At 36.2% G+C, this 19,511-nt stretch overlaps 1 protein-coding gene across 1 annotated transcript; it reads left to right on the forward strand.

The window, feature by feature from the left end:
- Positions 1 to 10,460: 10,460 nt before the first annotated feature.
- LOC126709670 (cytochrome P450 81C13-like) lies at positions 10,461 to 14,497 on the forward strand. Its single transcript, XM_050409989.1, has 2 exons — positions 10,461 to 11,438; positions 13,599 to 14,497. Exons 1-2 carry the CDS (start codon positions 10,527 to 10,529, stop codon positions 14,217 to 14,219), a joined length of 1,533 nt encoding a protein of 510 aa, XP_050265946.1. The 5' UTR covers positions 10,461 to 10,526; the 3' UTR covers positions 14,220 to 14,497.
- Positions 14,498 to 19,511: the final 5,014 nt, after the last annotated feature.

Raw genomic sequence — 19,511 nt, forward strand, 5'->3', positions numbered from 1 at the left:
TTCAAGTTTAACCCTTTATACAAGTCAGGGTACATTACTTCCATGGCGCTGCATTGATCAACTAACACCCTTTTCACGTCATAACCTCAAATTCTGAGCGTGACGACTAGGGCATCATCGTGGGGTTGAAGGGTTCCTTGTTTATCCTCCTCCGAGAACCCGATTAAGGGCGTGGAAATCACTCTGGCTCTCTTGGATTCCCTGTCGTCCGGCTTAGTCGGGAACTTGCCCACTGACATTACTCTGAAAGGGCTGGAACCGGTTCTTCTAGGTGCGGCAAGAATGACATTTATTGTGCCAATAGGTGGCCTCAATGTACTTTGTATGCTTTTGATATTTGACTGTTCCTGCCATCCTTCAGGGCGATGCAACAGATGCCTCAACTTCCCTTCTCGGACAAGCCGGTCCAAATGGTTTTTCAGATTCTTGCAATCATCGGTGGTGTGACCTGGCTCTTGGTGGTACACGCAATACATATTTTGATTACGTTTCAAGGGGTCACCTGCCATCCTGTTCGGCCATTGAAAGAAAGGTTCGCACTTCACCTTCTCTAGGATCTTGTGTAATGGTTCTCGGAACACAGCATGGATTGCCTGAGCCCCAGTGGATCTAGACTGTTCCGCGTAGTCTCTTCTCGGCCTGTTACTGCTGTTAAAGCGGTCCGACCTGAAGTCCCTACTCTCCTGAGGGACAACCTTCGCTTTACCCTTCCCCATCTGCTGGTCCTCCTCGACCCTTTTGTACTTGTCAATTCTGTCCATGAGTTGGCGCACGCTGGTGACTGGCTTCCCAGTGAGGGACTTTCTTAAGCCATGCTCTGTCGGCAGGCCCCTTTTGAACGTACTAATGGTGACGTCATCGTAATTTTCTTCTATCTCATTATACATTTCCCAGTACCTGTCTGAGTAGGCCTTCAGTGTCTCCCCTTCCCGCATGGACAAGGATAGGAGGGAATCTAGGGGCCGAGGGACTCTACTGCTGGTAATGAAGCGGGAACCAAAAGCCTGTGTCAGCTGTTTAAAGGAATCTATGGAATTCGGCTTGAGGGCATCAAACCATCTCATTGCCATAGGTCCCAAGCTGGACAGAAACACCTTACACATTAATGCCTCATCCCTGGAATGGACGGCCATCCTCTGATTAAATTGGCTTACATGCTCTACTGGGTCAGTTCGACCATTGTATATGGCAAACGTTGGTTGATGGAACCGCCGCTACGCGTGAAAGGCGACTGGGAGATGCGATCCAGGGCCTTGCTCATGGCATCGTTGGCCAGGCCTTGGTAAGATGGGCTTTTGTGGCCGCGTTTGCGAGGCCGCTCTTCCTCGTAGGAAAAAGTCTCGCTTGGAAGGGTTCTTGATCTCCGCCTGTATTCATTATCCTCATCACTGCTAGTGTCCGAGTCGGGTGAAGGACGTTTTCGCTGCGCTCGGCGCAGCTTCTTCTCCAAATCATCAATCTCTTGCTGTAGAGCCTTTCGATCGTTTTACTTATGGGATGCATGACCTTTCCCTTTCGAACGACTTCTACTCGTGTGAGAGGTGTTCACACTGCCTTCTCGTTGCTTATCTTGGTCTTTCTCTCGTTCGAGATTCAAAAAATTGTCCTGCCGTTGGGAATCTGCACGTCCGGTTTGGCGCGAACCTGATCCTTCCATTTCTTACAGTTTCACTTGTCGTGACACAAGTTCTTCCCACAGATGGCGCTAATTGTAGGGGCGGTTTTTGGGGCCCAGACCCAGCAAGTAAGTGGTTCTGGCCCAAAAGACCCTAGACAATGAATTTGTAGAGAGCAGGTTACAGAACTAGGGCTGGACGAAGTGAATGTTAATTAGTTGTATGCCATGCAACAGTATGAACGTAAGAATATTTCATTTATGTCCACAGGATACTGGTCCGAGGAGACGTATGAGTGCACCTCTTGCTCTGATTAAAGACTACAGAATTCTTTAATCTTTCTCTCTCTTTTTTCCCTCTAAATTTTCCGATCCCTTTTTCATGGGGATTTCCTTCTCTTATATAGCCTCCTTAGATTGATAAGAACCTTACACTTGTTAACCATCTGGACCCTTACTTAAGTGCCTGTCCCATCGAACATCCACCTTATCTTTCTGTGAGTTGCATTGGCCAATGTAACACTGTTCGCCTGTCTTCTCCACATTAATGCGGCTAGGAAAGTAGCTTTCTTGCATTTAATGCGGCAGTTGTGGCTGCCCCTTGGACGTCTTATCTTTTCTTCCTCCTTCCTGCTTTTTGGGACTTATCCTTATTACCAATATTTGTTTGGAATGACTCCTTATTATGGATAGGGTGCACGTTGGGCTTGTATTTGGCACGTCCGAGGAGACACTCCTCCTCGGACGTCTCCTTTAAATAAGTTTGGACTTATTAGGGTTGGGCTAGCATTTGTTTTGGCGGCCCATTTCTCCCTTTGGTCGTAGTTGGACTCTATATAGGGCCCAAGGCCCATTGTTTGACTTGTGAATTTTACCTTTACAATACATATATCTCTTAAGTTTAAAAAATAACAATTTTTAAGAAGATATAATTGTATGAGTGAGATATTTCCTAAAATAAATCTTCAGTTTTATTTTAATTTTATAACTCACAACCAAACTTATGAATATGTTTAGTTATTACATTACAACACATTTTATTTCTAGTAATAAAGATTACAATTCCTATCATAACTCTCATTCAGTGTACCAAACATTCTCTAACTCTTGTAATGATAAGGATTGGGTCATGTTAATGGGCAATTATGGTATTTATTAATAAATTAATTATAAAAATAATCAATTATTTATTCTTTTCCTATAAAAGCTTTTTAAAATAATTTCCTAAATCAATCTCATCAGTTAATTTTTCCCCAGTTATTTTGGTGGTGTCCTTTCATTGCATGGAACATTAGGCAATACTATTAACAGCACACAACATCTAGATAAAAATAGTTGATATTTGGTGTTTGTTTGGGAACAGTTTATTTAGTTGAAACTGAAAACTTTTTACTGATAAAAAATAGGTTAAAATATAAGTTTAATAATATAGTGAGATCCATAAACAGTATCAAAAAGTGTAGTGAGATTTATGAATGGTAGAAAAAATAAGTTAAAGCCTAAAAGTATATATAAGTTGAATTTTTCAGTTCATTCCAAACGGATGCTTGATATGACTTATCGCATGAACATCAATGAATCATTTGACTAGTCCACGCTAGCTAAATCTCGCTTTCCCTCTGTCCCTCAGCCTCATTTGTGAACTACAATTTGCAGATTCGCCATGGAAAAATTATCATATTGCTACCTTGCTTTGTTCTTCCTTACCATTTTCATTAATATCAAACTTCTAAACCACCATAACAAAAATTTACCACCAAGTCCATTTTCCCTACCAATAATCGGCCACCTCCACCTCCCTAAACAGACACTCTATAAAATAGAACAGACCTTATCATTACAATACGGTCCAATCCTTTATCTTAAATTTGGTTCATGGTCTATCCTTGTTCTATCTTCTCCTTCCGCTGTTGAAGAATGCTTAATTAAGAATGACATAGTATTTGCAAATTGTCCGCCACAATGGTTGGTGAGTATTTTACTGACAATCAATTCAACATCTCCGGTTTGGGCTCCAAATGACCTTGTGAAGAATTTTTCACAAGGTGGTGAAAAATAATAGAATTTTTTACTTATGTGTGGTGTTGTAAAGAACAATTCAAAGATAATATCTCTCTTCTTATTTCTCATCAATTTCATCAAAATATTTAGATTGTGGATGTTGTGTGTTTTGTTCTTGTAACAAACACCACGATTGAGTCTCAATAATATAAATCATGATGGATGTTGATTTTTCTACAGAAACATTCTATGTATTGCTTATGTCGAAGTCTCTTAACCTTGGACAGTTTGACATAATAAATCCCAAACTTGAGCTTATTTCCGCTATCTTCTTCCTAACCTTTTCCTCATCAAAACATTGAATGAAGTTATGTAATTTAATATTGTATAATAGGGTGGCAATTGGGCGGATTTTGAGCTAAGTAATAAATGGACATAATTATTCTTTTACTACTCATTTGAATATAAATTAAATATCCATTATTCATCCAATCCATTTACGCTAGTGACTTGCCCATTTAACCCAAAATGACCTAAATACTCTCTTGACCTCAAAAATTACCAAAATACCCTATGAAATATCCAAGTTTACCAAAATACTCCTTAAATGTCCAAAACAACCAACACCCCCCCCCCTCTAAAATGCCAAAAATTCCCAAAATATCCCCCAAACAATAACACTTGATTAGTGACAAGTAGCATTTTTCTTTTTTCTTTTTCCCAATAAGAAAATCAGTAAAGCAATTTTCTCATGTATGTTACAATATTCTCTCCGGGTAAAGATATGAGAAATTGCTTGCTGCATATCCCCAAATACAATTGGAATGGCTACAAACAATCTTTTGTCAAGTAGCATTAAGTCATAGATATGCATTCCCTCACGCTATTCTAAACATGAGGAATATATTATATATGTATTTGTGGGTGAGTCAACTTAAATCTTTCTTATAGAAAAAAAAAAGTCTACACATGGAGCTATATCCAAGTTCTACCTTGTTCTAGATAGGTATTAGACAAATTAATTAAAAACAAAAGGAATGCGCTGGACACTACAAAAATACCGGTCTAAAGCTGCGTTTTTCAAATGCAGCTTAAGACCCCAAAAACGCGGCTATAGGCTTTTAGCCGCGTTTTCTATGGCCGTGTTTATAAACGCGGCCTAAAGTCCGCAGCTCAAAGCCTATAGCCGCGATTTTCGAAACCGCAGCTAAAACCTGACCTATAGCCGCGTTTTCTAACCGCGGCTATAGGATTCGGCCCTATAGCTGCGTTTTTGAAAACACAGTAGTAGACCCCCAACCTATAGCCGCGTTTACTAAAAACGCGGCTAAGGCTTTGGACCTATAGCCGCGTTTTTAAAAACGCGGCTATAGGTTGTTCAAACAAGCTGAATAAGAGTCTGTAGTTGCGTTTTGAACGTAGCTAAAACCTAACCTATAGCGGCGTTTCTAAGAAACGTGGCTATAGTTCTGAACCTATAGCTGCGTTTTAAGAAATGCGGCGATAGACCCAGTTTGAGCTACGTTTCAAACGCGGCTATAGATATTTTCCCAGCGACATTGATCAAGCTATAGCCGCGTTTTAAAAACGCGGCTATAGGTTTTTTTTTAAATTTTTTTTCCCTGCTTTCTCAACTTCTTGCTATACATACAACTTCCTGCTATTCACACAACTCCCTTTTTTCACAACTTATTACATCCCAAGAATCACAAGTTCCATAAACATCACAAGGGAATTAAACAACTTCCCATTCCTACATCACAAGTTCCATAAACATCAAAAAGAAAATAAACAAGTTCCATAAACGTCATTACATCCCAAGATCACAAGTTCCATAAACATCACAAGGGAATTAAACAACTTCACATTCCTACATCACAAGTTCCATATAGATCAAAAAGAAAATAAACAAGTTCCATAAACGTCATTACATCCCAAGATCACAAGTTCCATAAACATCACAAGGGAATTAAACAACTTCCCATTCCTACATCACAAGTTCCATATACAATATAAAAGGGTTGTGCACTACTTTTTGTTTCACCTCCAAAAGGGTTTAAAACATATTAGACCAATAGAAACTCAATCTAACAAAATCTAAACTGTCGAAGGAAAAAAAAAATGTTTTGAGACTTTCCAATACCTTATAACATATATCCTCAACATTATATACCTAATCTTCCACACAAACACACATACAAAACAATCTCTATCACTTTGTTAACACTAAAATTAAAATTGAAAACTAGATTACAGATTTACTTAAAGAGGCATTTTCTTATCCACGATAAAGTAAACTTCAATTTGATTATTTAAGAAAAGGAAAGTAAACTTCAATTTCTAAAATAAAAATGAAAAATTTCATTTATTTTAGTTACTTAACATTATTTCTGATTCTCTATATAAAATTAACATTATTTTGGTTAATATTAATTTATTAAATTATTTATTTATATTGATAGTTAAATACAGAAATGTCAACTTAAATTTAGGGCTTTAAGCTCCAAAATATATGGTGCCGGCCCTGGAGTGAATCATACCCTTGAATGGTGAAAAACGTGTGGCTGAAGAATGTAGACTTGTGATCGATGGAACCAGTGATTAGAGACCTCCGGTTGGGAGTGTATGATCGACGTTCTCCAACAATATCAACATGCCACCGCGAGGAGGATTGGAACCTTCGGTGGAAAAAGCTAGACAATCAACACTGCACAGTCATGAAGGGGTAGATCTAATAAGTTAAATCCGGGGTGTTTTGAGGGCATTCAAGTCATCAAGAAATTCACGTATATACCCCCCAATTTGAGCAATTTCCATCACATTAACCATATATGATTCTATAAGTATTTGATTTGTTATATCAGAATTTCAGATTTATAATCTTTTTAGTATTTTGTTTGTCTAATGTTCTAGAATTATGTCTACTAAATACTAGTAACTACAAAGCAACTATAAAGGAAATTGAATCTTAAATCACATTTTAAATTCTATAGTTTAAGAGACGTATCAAATTGAATCTTATAGTTTCAAATTACATTGATATGTTACTTTTTAAAACTCCATGGATTTTTTTTTTTGACATATTAAAGTTTCATTTGTTACTTCTTTAATATATAGTCCACCATATTATATATTCTAGTATACTTCAGTCGTAGTGTTGATTCAGTAAAATTGTTTTACAGCACGAGTTACCAGTGTTTAAGTTAGAGGATCAGTACGGTCAGTCTGTATACTCTGTATAAAAGAGCCACTGATTCAATAACACATGCCACCATTTCAATTAATAAAGCTTTATATCAGGAAAGTTCTAATATTATAACTTTACAGCGAAAACGCATTCACACAAACAAGAAATTAGTAACATTACTAAAAGACAATGGTACATACAAATGTGGAAAAAACTCAAAACTCTTAAGTCTCAATCACTAGCTAGATCATTCTCCATGCTTAATTTATTTCAAAATTGAAATAGACTTCTTTGATTTATAGAAATTTACCAACGTTCAAAAACATGAGAATAGGAACACCAATGACAAATCAGATACTAGCTAAAAACAAGGTACAATACTTGATTGGCCTAACAACTCAATCATATACTCCCTAAAGATTGTGAACTACGTACTTTGATATAAACCAAATCAAGATCTGATATGGTCAAGCACCCATGTCCACCATCTCTGCACGTACTGCTTGCATCAGACAACAATGTTAGATGTGGTTCAATTAATTCCTTGAATACAACTTTGGACGACTCCAATTGATTGAGATATTCCACCATATACAATTGCTCTTAATGAACGAAATTCAAAGGAAAAAAAAAATTGAATCTTTTTTTTTTAAAACAAAAAACTTTTAATTTCAATCATTAAATTTAAAAAAAATTGAAAAAGAAAAAAAAGTAAAGAAGTAAAAAAAATTTGTGAGAAAAATAAGGGTAATAGTACCCCCACACAATACCGTAGACATTGCATGTGGCACTAGGGTATTGCATAAAATCCTAATCCGCCAAAATCCAATATTATTAACAAAATGGATTACAAATAGACACTTAAGCACGATTGAAATATTATAAATAAAGACAAACAAAATCAACGACTAAGAGCTCCTTCATAATATATATGAAAAATTTTTCATATACCCAGAATCAAAAATTTATACCCAAAATTGAATATTTATACTTAAGCACAATTCAAATATATAAACTGAACATTTATACCCAAAATCAAAACCCTAGATCGACGGCCGAAACCCTAAACCTAAAATCGACACCCTAAACCAAAAGTAGGAAGCCTAAAACAGAAATCAAAACAAACAATTTTCAAAAACTTACTGTTAGTCGGCCTTGCGAGAGTGTGTGTGTGTGCCACCGATCGATGAGAAGGGAACGGAGAGGAGGAAGAGCGGAGGGAGGAAGGGGATTCATATAGGGTGGAAGTGAGGTAGCTTGAGATCGGCGAAAGTGGTCTGAGATCGGTGAGGGGAGTGTGTTGGATCGGTGAGAGTTGTCTGAGATCGGTGAGGGGTTGGATCGGTGAGAGTAGTCTGCGATCGGTGACGGGGTTCTGCGATCGGTGAGGGGACTGTGTTGGATCTGTGAGGGTTGTCTGCGATCGGTGCTAGGAGGGTGTTGGATCGGTGAGAGTGGTCGATCTAAGAGCGAGTGTGAATTTGGGGAGTTAGGGTATTTTTGTGTTTGGATGAGGGATTTTTTTTTTTTTTTGGTTATTTATACTGAAACTTGAAGCCGCGTTTAAAGAAACGCAGCTCCAAACATGTAGAAGCTGCGCAGCTCAAGTTAAATGTCTAAGCTGCGTTTTAAACGCAGCTCCAGACTTGTAAAGGGTATTTGAAGCATGTTTGAATCTGTGTTTTTTAAACGCAGCTCAAACATTACTTAAAAAAAAAAAAAAAAAAAACCCAGACGGGACTGAAGCCGCGTTTTTTAAAAACGTGGCTTCAGTCCTAGGCAGCTAAACGCGGCTACAAAAAGCGGCTTCAGAGCGCGTTTTTTGTAGTGGGAGCTTTATATATTTATTAGCCGGGGTAGTAAAAATATTAGCAATGCCAGAAGTTGGTAAGCAAAACAAAATTAAGACTACATGGTAGGTCACCAGCAAACTTTCACAAAGTTATAGTACCTGTACTTCTATACCCATCCCTCCACTTTTAAATTAGTATGAGTCCGATTAATGTATGCCCTAAGGACACAAGTTAATAAAATCCTATTAGTATAAACAAATGTTTTCATAGCAAAAGAGAAACGATTAGGTCTACCATAGAAATTAAGATAGTATATGTGGGGTCATGGGCTAAAAATCATACAATGGGGCGTGAGGTTTTGGCCGAGAGCGCGGTAGTCCAAGTCCGAGGAGGAATATATCCTCGGACCAGCTAAAGCATGGTCAGATATAAGTCCTAAATAGTTAGAGTGACCTTCTAGGAAGTTCTAAAGGATAGGAACTCAGGAATATTTAAGGGAAAGTTGCTAACACCGCATTTATGTGGACAAGACCCTTGAACAGTGCTATCTCGGTTACCGCAACTCACAGAACACCAGAGAGGGTGTCTGATGGGACAGGCACTCAAGTATAGGCTTGGATGATCAACAAGTGGAAGGCCAAGATCGTTCAAAGGGGACTATATAATAGGAGAGACTCACCATGGAGAAGGGGCCCGGGGATTAATAGAGAAAGCACTGTAGAAATCTCAAGAACTCCTGTAACCATTATCATCCAATATATACTAGAACAGAGCTCCTCGGATTGTGCCGAGGACAAACTTTCTTGTACAAACTTGGTTCGTTTTCGTTTGATTGCCTTGGAGACTCATTATAACTGCTATCTCATTCACTAAAGCCTAGTTCTTCCACCCACTCTCTACAAATTTATTGTACTGGGTTCACTAGGTTAGTATCCCATACATTTTGGGCCTGGGCTGAAAACCGTGTCCCTACAGTATATATGGTGTAACAGTGTAAGATATCCATATTTTCTTCCATTTCAAGCCAAGAGTGAAGAGGAAAAATAAGAATACAAAAAAAGTTCTTTCCTCTTCAATTCCTTTGCCATTCTATTTTACTTTGATAATCAAGTGTGTCTCTCTTCTATATGTGTATATATCGGTGAGTTTGAGTGTAAAAGATACCAATTTTCCACATGTTTCACAGGAAGGGAGCAGTTTGGGTTCAGTGTCCAATGGCATTGGACCCGTTAAGATAGTGACACATGTTCACTTTTGGATACATGATACAATTTGACTGGATCTAGTGCACTTGACCTAATCTAGACCCTCACAGGAACTCACACAATTATTTCATCACTTTTATTGACATCAATTATAAAAGAAACATATTCGAACCTCATCAGACAAGTTAATTTACTGACTAAAAGCGGTATTTGCACGTGCACGGAGGTGCCACTTTAGACTTTTTAAGACAAAAAATAATTAGGTTTGAGAATATGTTTTAAATTTTAAAGTAAACGGGGATAAATTTTCTTGCTCATCGAGTGGATGCGGTGGAAATTAGGCCCGTAAATGGGTCTTAGCAATGAAAACCAGCGGTGTGTAATAGGGTCTACGACAATGAAAATGTTAAAATTATTAAAAGTATTATTTCAAAAAAATTTACAAGGACACCACATTATTTATAAGGGAAAATAATAGTACACACACACCATATTATACACATTCTTATACTTGCTTGAAATGTACTGAATTTGTGTATTCCATGTGTGTGTAAGAATCATGTGTGTAATAGGGTCTACTATTTTTTTTTTTAATAATTTTTTAATAATTTTATTATTATTATTTTAATGATTGGTTAAACATCATTTAATCATGTGAGTCGAAATTATATATTTCTTTCCCTCTTGGCAAACTCTCACTCGTGAGCTACTTTGCTGCTTTCGCCATGGAAAACTTATATTGCTACCTTGCTTTGCTCCTCTCTACCATTTTCATTATTATCAAACTTTCAAACAACCGTAACAAAAATTTACCCCCAAGTCCATTTTCTCTACCAATAATCGGCCACCTCCACCTTCTCAAACCACCACTCTATAAAACGGTGGAGACCTTAACCTTACAATACGGTCCAATCCTTTATCTTAAATTTGGTTCAAGGCCTATCCTCGTTGTATCTTCTCCTTCCATTGTTGAAGAGTGCTTAACCAAGAATGACATAGTTTTTGCAAATCGACCCCCCACCATGGCTGGGAAGCATTTTACTTACAACTCAACAGCTCCAGTTTGGGCTCCATATGGCAACTTGTGGAGAAACATTCGACGTTTTGCTTCTGTTGAGGTGTTCTCTCATATCAGCCTTCAAAAGTCTTCTATCATTAGAGAAGAAGAAGTTCACTCTCTTCTCGGCCAACTATATAAAGTTTCAAACATAGAACCCCAAAAGGTGGAGTTGAGGTATTTGTTCTCACTTTTGGTGTCCAATATAATAATGAGGATAGTTACTGGCAAGCCATGCGTTGGAAAAGAGGTTGAAAGCATGGATGTGGGCAAAGAACTTCTCAAAGATTTCAAGGAGAATTTCTTTGCAGATTTGGCAATGAATATGTGTGATTTCTTTCCAGTTTTAAGGTGGATTGGTTACAAAGGGTTGGAGAAGGATATGATAAGGTTGCAGAGGAAGAGAGATGAAGTATTAGGGCATTTGATAGACGAGATAAAGCAAAAGAAAACCAGTTCTTTGAATAACGCCACCATTGTGGATGTGGAAACAAAGGGAACACTGATTGAAACTCTGGTGCATCTCCGGGAATCAGAACCTGAGTTCTATTCAGATAATGTCATCAAAAGCATCCTATTGGTAAGTTAATAGGAAAACATTTTATTTATTATATTATGGGTCCGTTTGGATTGAGTTTATTGTTGCTGAAACTGAAAATTGAAAGTACTGTAGTAAAATAATTTTTAAATGTGTGAATAGTATCGTGGGACCCATTTTTAATATTTTTAATGCGTGAACAGTATGTGAACAGTGAACCCATGTGAGGTTACTGTTCACGTGCAGGAAAAAAAAAAAAAAAAAAAAAAAAGGCAAAACGTGGAACTGAAAACGCAAGAATAAGCACTCCCCAAACGCTCACTATAGTTCTAAACATACCAATAATGTAATAAATAAATATACTAATTAGTAGTTTAGTACTATTTTGTTTTGTCTTTTAAAAGTATTTTATTTTTAATAAATAGCCTCTGTTTGGATACAAATTATAAATGAAAATTATTTTACTATTCAGCTTAATTTTGCTATTATTTATAGGCTCTACTGCACTTTTTGGTACTATTCATGAGTCTCACTGTACTATTTCAACTAACTTTTACCTTTATCTATAGTACTTTCAGTAATAAATTTTCAGTTTCAATAAAATAAGCGGTATCCAAACAGACCTATAATATGACGTTTTAAAAGTTGAAACAGTACTAATGTTATATTATTTAAAATTTTAAACAATTTGATATTGAATACATATTTAAATTTATAATATTTAATATAAACTTTAACATGAATCAAAATAATTATTTAGATGTTTTAGTAGAACGATAACTAGTATGGGTACAATATATATCCAAGTTCAAAAAGATCTATGTTTGGTTCATTCTTCTTCATTTTTCCCATTAATTCATTATTTAACATTAATTATCCTCTAAATAAAACTTAAACTTTCCAAATTTTTATTAAATGAAACTTATAATGCATTTGGATGTCATTGTTGATTGTTTATTTAGTGAAAGTATTGTAAAACAAGTAGGGGGGAAGGTTTCTATACACACACACTTAAGATAAAATTGCAGTCAATTATTCTAATTAAGGACACAACAAAAATTCTCAACAATTTTACAATATACACCTAAATTAGTCAACAATTTTACATTTATTTATTGTACTTTCAGTAATAAATTTTCAGTTTCAATAAAATAAACGGTATTCAAACAGACCTATAGTATGGCTTTTTAAAAGTTGAAACAGTACTAATGTTATATTATTTAAAATTTTAAACAATTTGATATTGAATTCATATTTAAATTTATAATATTTAATATAAACTTTAACATGAATCAAAATAATTATTTAGATGTTTTAGTAGAACGATAACTAGTATGGGTACAATATATATCCAAGGCCAAAAAGATCTATGTTTGGTTGATGTCATTGTTGATTGTTTATTTAGTGAAAGTATTGTAAAACAAGAAGGGGGGAAGGTTTCTATACACACACACTTAAGATAAAATTGCAGTCAGTTATTCTAATTAAGGACACAACAAAAATTCTCAACAATTTTACAATATACACCTAAATTAGTCAATTACTTCATGCATGGGTAATTAGAAAATTTTAATTAATTATTGGAGTAATGTTACAGATACAAACCAATTTACAATATTTTTACAAATTGCTGATGTGACTTTAATAATTTTCAAATAATTATTGGTAAACATAAATGTGATGTTAGTGGTGGACCCATATTAGAATTAATAAGAATTTGTCACATCAATAATTTGTAAAAATGTTGTAAAATAGTTTGTAGCTGTAGTAATTTTCAAATAATTATTGGTAAACATAAATGTGATGTTAGTAGTGGACTCATATTAGAACTAATAAAAATTTGTCACATTAATAATTTGTAAAAATATTGTAAAATAGTTTGTGACTATAATATTATTCTAATTATTGTGGTGGACTCATGTGTGAGGTGGTAGGCTAATTTAAAAATGTTATGATATTTTGTTGTGTATGAAGCTTTGCTTTTATTGAAATGGGATAACTTTCCTTATAAAGCTTAATAAAGCAATCCATTTTAGGGGTAAGATTTTATTTTCTTAATTTAATGGTTTACACATTGTCACATTATATTTGAAAATTTAAATAATGTAGAACTAGATACACCTTCAGATTGGTAAGAAGTGTTTCAAACTTTTCTTTCAAAATTTATTCTAACATTACTTGAGCGTTATATATGTGCTTCAGACTATGTTTGTTGCGGGAACGGATACAACAGCAACGACCATGGAATGGGCAATGTCACTTCTTCTTAATCATCCAGAGGTATTGCAGAAGGTTAAAGTAGAGATTGATAACCAGGTTGGACGTGGGCGCTTGCTTGATGACTCAGATTTTGCCAAACTTCCCTATCTTCGTTGTGTCATCAATGAGACACTTAGACTGTATCCTCCACAACCACTTTTATTACCACATTTTTCCTCAAAAGATTGCACTGTGGGGGGATTTCATGTACCACGAGGGACAATTTTGTTGGTGAATGCATGGTTCATGCATAGGAATCCCAAGCTGTGGGAGGAACCCACTAGGTTCAAGCCAGAGAGATTTGAAGCTATCGATGAGGAAAGAGAAGGGTTCAAATATATTCCATTTGGCATGATGAGGAGGGCATGCCCTGGTTCTAGCATGGGCTTGCGGGTACTATCATTGGCATTGGGTGCACTCATTCAGTGTTTTGATTGGGAAAGGGTTGGGAAGGAGATGGTGGACATGAACCCAAGTTTAGGATTTCTTCTGTCGAAGGCTGAGCCTTTGGAGGCTATTTGCAGTCCATGCCATTCCATGACTAACATCCTCTCTCAACTGTGATTAATATTCTATGTTATTCATGGTGATAAACTTCCTTTCTTTTGTTCCCATCTCCCCCCACCTCCCTTGTGTTTGTGGATTGAATTTATTGAGATTGTAATAAAACTCTCTTATGAATAATAGATGGATGGGACAAAACTAGGGTGTAAAATTTAGGTTTTTGCTCTCTTTCTTCATTTTCTCTTCCGCCCACTCATGATACGGCCATTTTTGGAGGGAATTAATTATGAGATTGTAATCTCAAAGATTTTATATAATATTTAACTTTTATTTTTGAATGTTTTTTATTTATTTATTTCATTTTTATGAAAAAATATGCAAAATTTTTATTATTTTCTATATGTGGAAAGAAGATACATGTAGCAACGATTTGGAGACGGATAATATAAAACACCCAATTTTATATAGGTCCAGGTAACGAGTGTCAAAATGCATTAATTAAGGTTGGAATTTTTATTGCAATCGATCTGTTTTTTTTTTTCTTTGGAAAATTGTATAACATTTAATTAAAGAGGTATTTATTTATTAGTTTTTGTTATTTTCAAATGAAATGGGATGTGCCTGATTCCTCTTTCACTAGTGCATTATGTAGCTGTTAACATATATTCATTTTTGATGGACGCTTTCTAGATTCTTCTTCTTCTTCTTTCTTTTTTATTTTAATATGAAAAAAAAAATGCTTTGCAAATTTACAGGAGATGCTTTTGTTACTTTCAAATAAAATGGGACACGATTGATTCCACTTTCACTAGTGTATTTCCTCTTTCACTAGTGTATTATGCAGCTTTTAACATATATGCCTTTTTGATGGACCCTTTCTAGTTTCCTCTTCTTCTTCTTCCTTTTTTTTATTTTAATTTAAAAAAATTCTATGTATATTTGCAGGAAATGCTTTTGTTACTTTCAAATAAAATGGGATGCGCTTAATTCCTCTTTCACTAGTGCATTATGCCGCTTTTAACAGATATTCCTTTTTTATTTTAATAAAAAAAAAATGCTTTGCATATTTGCAGGAGATGGTTGTGTATGATTGGCTCGGTGGTTGTGGTGGTGGGGTACGTTTCATTCATTATTCAATGCATTGCAGGGATATTAATCGAACCCATCGGCCATGAAACATGCATCATGATTCATGATTGATAAAGACTTTCTGGTTGTTGATAAGATTTTCTCTTATGACATGGATGTGAAAGAACCACGCTTATCTCTTATCCACCTCTCTATTTGCAGACAAGATCTTCCTCTCTTGTGGTTACCTCTTGAAAAAATCCAAACCATTGGTCCCTACAAATTCAGGGGCGAAGCTAGGGGGTAGCCCCCAAGCCCCACATCAAACTTAGTTATGCATTTGTTGTCACAATACAAAAAATAGAAGAGATAATAACTAATGTGTGGCAACAAATTGCCCCTCCTCGACCCCTCCCCCCAAGCCTCACATCAAACTCAGTTATGCATTTGTTGTCATGCATCAGTTATTGTCTCTACTGTGTTGATTTGTTGCCACACATTAGATATCATCTCTACTATTCTTTGTATTGTACACCTAGATGTATTCTTTTATTTTTTTTAATAATATTTCTAACGTTATTAAGTCAAGATTGCTTCTTTCCTTTATGATATACCAATCATAAGCAAGCTGTAAGTAAAGGTAGCAAAATAAATAAGAGATTTTAAAAAGTTGGATCACCATTTTTTGTTCCCTCATACAGATTTAGCATGAAAACTTCTCTGTTAATTTAGCTTTTTTCATTCATGTTTATGTGTTTTACTTGTTTAAAATATTTACTTAAACTTATAATCACCTTAAAATTTAGAATACCTTAAGCATAACAGTGACTATTAAATTTCAACTCTTACATTAGGCACTGAAAAAAAATTGAAAAAAAGATGAGAACAAAATATAATTTACATGTACCTTTATATTTAATCTTGCCCCCCTAAAACTAAAATTCTGGCTCCGCCACTGCCTACAATACAACCATGGCCATGGTTTCGTCCCTTTGCTCCAGCAATAATATTCCGTTTTCCACTAATCTTGGACATTAATCGATATGACATTACCCTTAGAATAGCGTGCATGTTTCTGGGCAACTCAAGACCATGCCTTATTGGTACTCACCTTTAGCAGAGCCCGGAAAAAAAAAATGTTTTCTAACATATCATGATCTTATCTTAAAAGAAGTTATGTCCATTTTTGCTTACATGATTTCTCGGAGGTTTTTGTGCTACTAGTAGCTTGGTTTGGTATTGTGAAGTTTGGATGGACTTAATTGGAGAAAGGTAACTTATCAAGCCCGAAGTGAACCTTTCATGGCCTAACACATTCTTGTACACTTTTAGGACCGAATGTAACACCCCACCAAAAAAAAAAAATATCAGAGGAGAGAATTGGCAATGATTGTGAGTACTAATGCTAAAGACTCCCTTTGTTAGAAATAATTGTGAGTGCTATGTTCTTGAGAGACCTGAATAAGAATTAGGGCTAGCTGAACAATAGATGTAATTGATGCAATCGCTTAAGCCTCCTAAATAAAAGAAGCCCCCACTTGTAAAAAAAAAAATTATATATATAATATATTTATCTATATATTTTAATTACAAAAAATTAAATATTTTTATTAGTCAATAAAATGCATTAAAATGGCTCTATTGTATCCTAAAATGCAGAAGATTAAAAAAGGAAAAAAAATAAAAATAGTCAAACTTCAACTAACAAAATTAAATTTTAGGAGACTAATTCATTAACTCATTCTTAAAATATGCTAAAATCAAAATTAATACCAGACAAATTCATTAATAATACAACGTAATTGTCTTGAAATATGCTAAAATAGAGATTATAAATTTCTAAAACAAAATGAAAAATCTCTCATCTCTCTATTTCTCTCCCTCTCCATCTATATTCTTACCTTTCTTTTCTTCATCTAGATTCTTGATTTTTATCTATAAGCTTAGTCATTTTTTGTAATAGGCTAATAGCTTGAAATCATTCTTTGCTAATTGTCCTTCATAGTAAATTCAAGATTGAAGAGGGGCGGTGTCGGCATAGCAGAGATAACCCCTCTGTCCTTCTCTATCGTTTCTATATTTAACATTGAAAAGTTTGCTTTTTATTCAATTTAAATATTTAAATATATATATTTTTTAATATACTTGCTTGATAGCCTCATAGGACAACATGCTATTCTTGCTCTCTTGCATGGCCCACTGCTCACAACATTGCACTCAACACAGTGCACACCTGCACATGTTGATTCTGACAAGCCATTGGCCATAAGCCCATAGTACGTTGTTTACACTTCACAGCTGGCCGATACATGCCACACATCCACCACACACTAACCCACCGACACCCACACTCACACTCACCATATATGCACACATCCACTGTATCTTTTACCTCTTTTTTTATGCAAATTTTTACTTTATCGATTATTATAAATTATTACACTAATTAATAATTTGATATCTATCGTATCAACTCATTTATATTATATTGATACTAATTTATTGAGTTATGTAATTGTAGGGACACGATTATTGGACGGCTCAATAATGATGTTGGGCTCGCACATTAAAGATCCCTCACAATATGATTTGTAGAGAGTGAGCTTGAAAGGCTTGCCTTTGATCACGGGGCGATGGTCCGGTCTTGATTTTAGAGGAATTCATGTAGAAAAAGGGGTTAGGTTTGAACATTTAAGCCTTATAGCGTCGCATCCTGAGGGGTTGGACTCCTCGGACTTGGTCCGAGGAGTATTAGGGTCTTCCCCGATTACCCGGCGGTGGGTTTTTTCTGTGGTGTGCAGATATCATTAAGGTGTTTTCACCCCTGGAGTCTTTTTTTCTGGAGGTGGGATGGGAGGCTCTACTTTTTGGCCCCCCCCCCCCCTCCTTTGGCTTTAGTTTCCTTTTATACTCGTTTCCCTCCACTCTTTAGGGTCCACGTGTAGAGTTGTATTTATGATCCTGGTACTTGTCCCATCAGCCCATCCCTAAAGTCGTTGGGGGCGGTTGTAAAGGCTGAAAAGCAGGGTTCCTTTAGTTGCAGAACATTCAATGCATTGGCAGCAGCTTTTTCTTGGATATTTACATGCTTCCTTTTGTCCTTTTCCTTCTTAGTACTTATCTTCTTTCATGGAGTGATCTGATGCGTCCTTTTCTCCTCGGCCTGGCCTGTCCGAGGAGGAATCCTTCCTTGGGCTGAGTCCTTGGGCCTTGATGTATAATGGATTTGGGCCCTGAATTCTCAGGCCCCACAATAGCCCCTCAAAATCCTGCTGCCCGACTTTTTAGTTGGGAAGGAGGGTTTTGGTGATGCTGAGCCCTCCTCGTGACTTATTCAAATTCCATGTCTTACTGCTGCTTGTGTCCTTCCATTTGCGCGGGAGATGTGTCGAATTAAGATGCATTACTTTATTCTTCATCCGAGTGGGTAACTGAATCAGTAAGGGACTCCGATTGTGTTTTTGGTAACATATTGCTCCATATTGCATCAATCCCTTTGGTGCCGAGGATCCGAGAGCAGACTTGGGAATCTCTGCAGTCTAGGGATTAACCCAATTGTTAATGAAGAGTTCTCTTCAGATGGATTCTGAGGTCCATGCATCGTAGTTTTTCCTTTGAGTACTTGGTTTCCCATAGGCTTGAGTCCGAGGACCATGCAAGGCCTTGGTTCTATCCAAAACTTGTAGTTTTTTCTTTTGAGTACTTGGTTTCCCCATAGGCTTGAGTCCGAGGACCATGCAAGGCCTTGGTTCTGTCCAAAACTTGTAGTTTTTTCTTTTGAGTACTTGGTTTCCCCATAGGCTTGAGTCCGAGGACCATGTAAGGCCTTGGTTCTATCCAAAACTTGTAGTTTTTTCTTTTGAGTACTTGGTTTCCCCATAGGCTTGAGTCCGAGGACCATGCAAGGCCTTGGTTCTGTCCAAAACTTATGATTTTTCTTTTTTGTACTTGGTTTCCCCATAGGCTTGAGTCCGAGGACCATGCAAGGCCTTGGTTCTGTCCAAAACTTATGATTTTTCTTTTTTGTACTTGGTTTCCCCATAGGCTTGAGTCCGAGGACCATGCAAGGCCTTGGTTCTGTCCAAAACTTGTAGTTTTTTCTTTTGAGTACTTGGTTTCCCCATAGGCTTGAGTCCGAGGACCATGCAAGGCCTTGGTTCTGTCCAAAACTTATGATTTTTCTTTTTTGTACTTGGTTTCCCCATAGGCTTGAGTCCGAGGACCATGCAAGGCCTTGGTTCTGTCCAAAACTTATGATTTTTCTTTTTTGTACTTGGTTTCCCC

This window comes from Quercus robur, chromosome 2 (assembly GCF_932294415.1).
Source record: "Quercus robur chromosome 2, dhQueRobu3.1, whole genome shotgun sequence".
Taxonomy (NCBI): domain Eukaryota; kingdom Viridiplantae; phylum Streptophyta; class Magnoliopsida; order Fagales; family Fagaceae; genus Quercus; species Quercus robur.

Excerpts from the sequence above, each read along its gene's own strand:
- LOC126709670 (XM_050409989.1), top strand. The coding sequence starts at position 10,527 with ATGGAAAACTTATATTGCTACCTTGCTTTGCTCCTCTCTACCATTTTC. Across the intron at positions 11,439-13,598 it reads TCATCAAAAGCATCCTATTG|ACTATGTTTGTTGCGGGAAC; the intron begins GTAAGTTAATAG and ends TATGTGCTTCAG.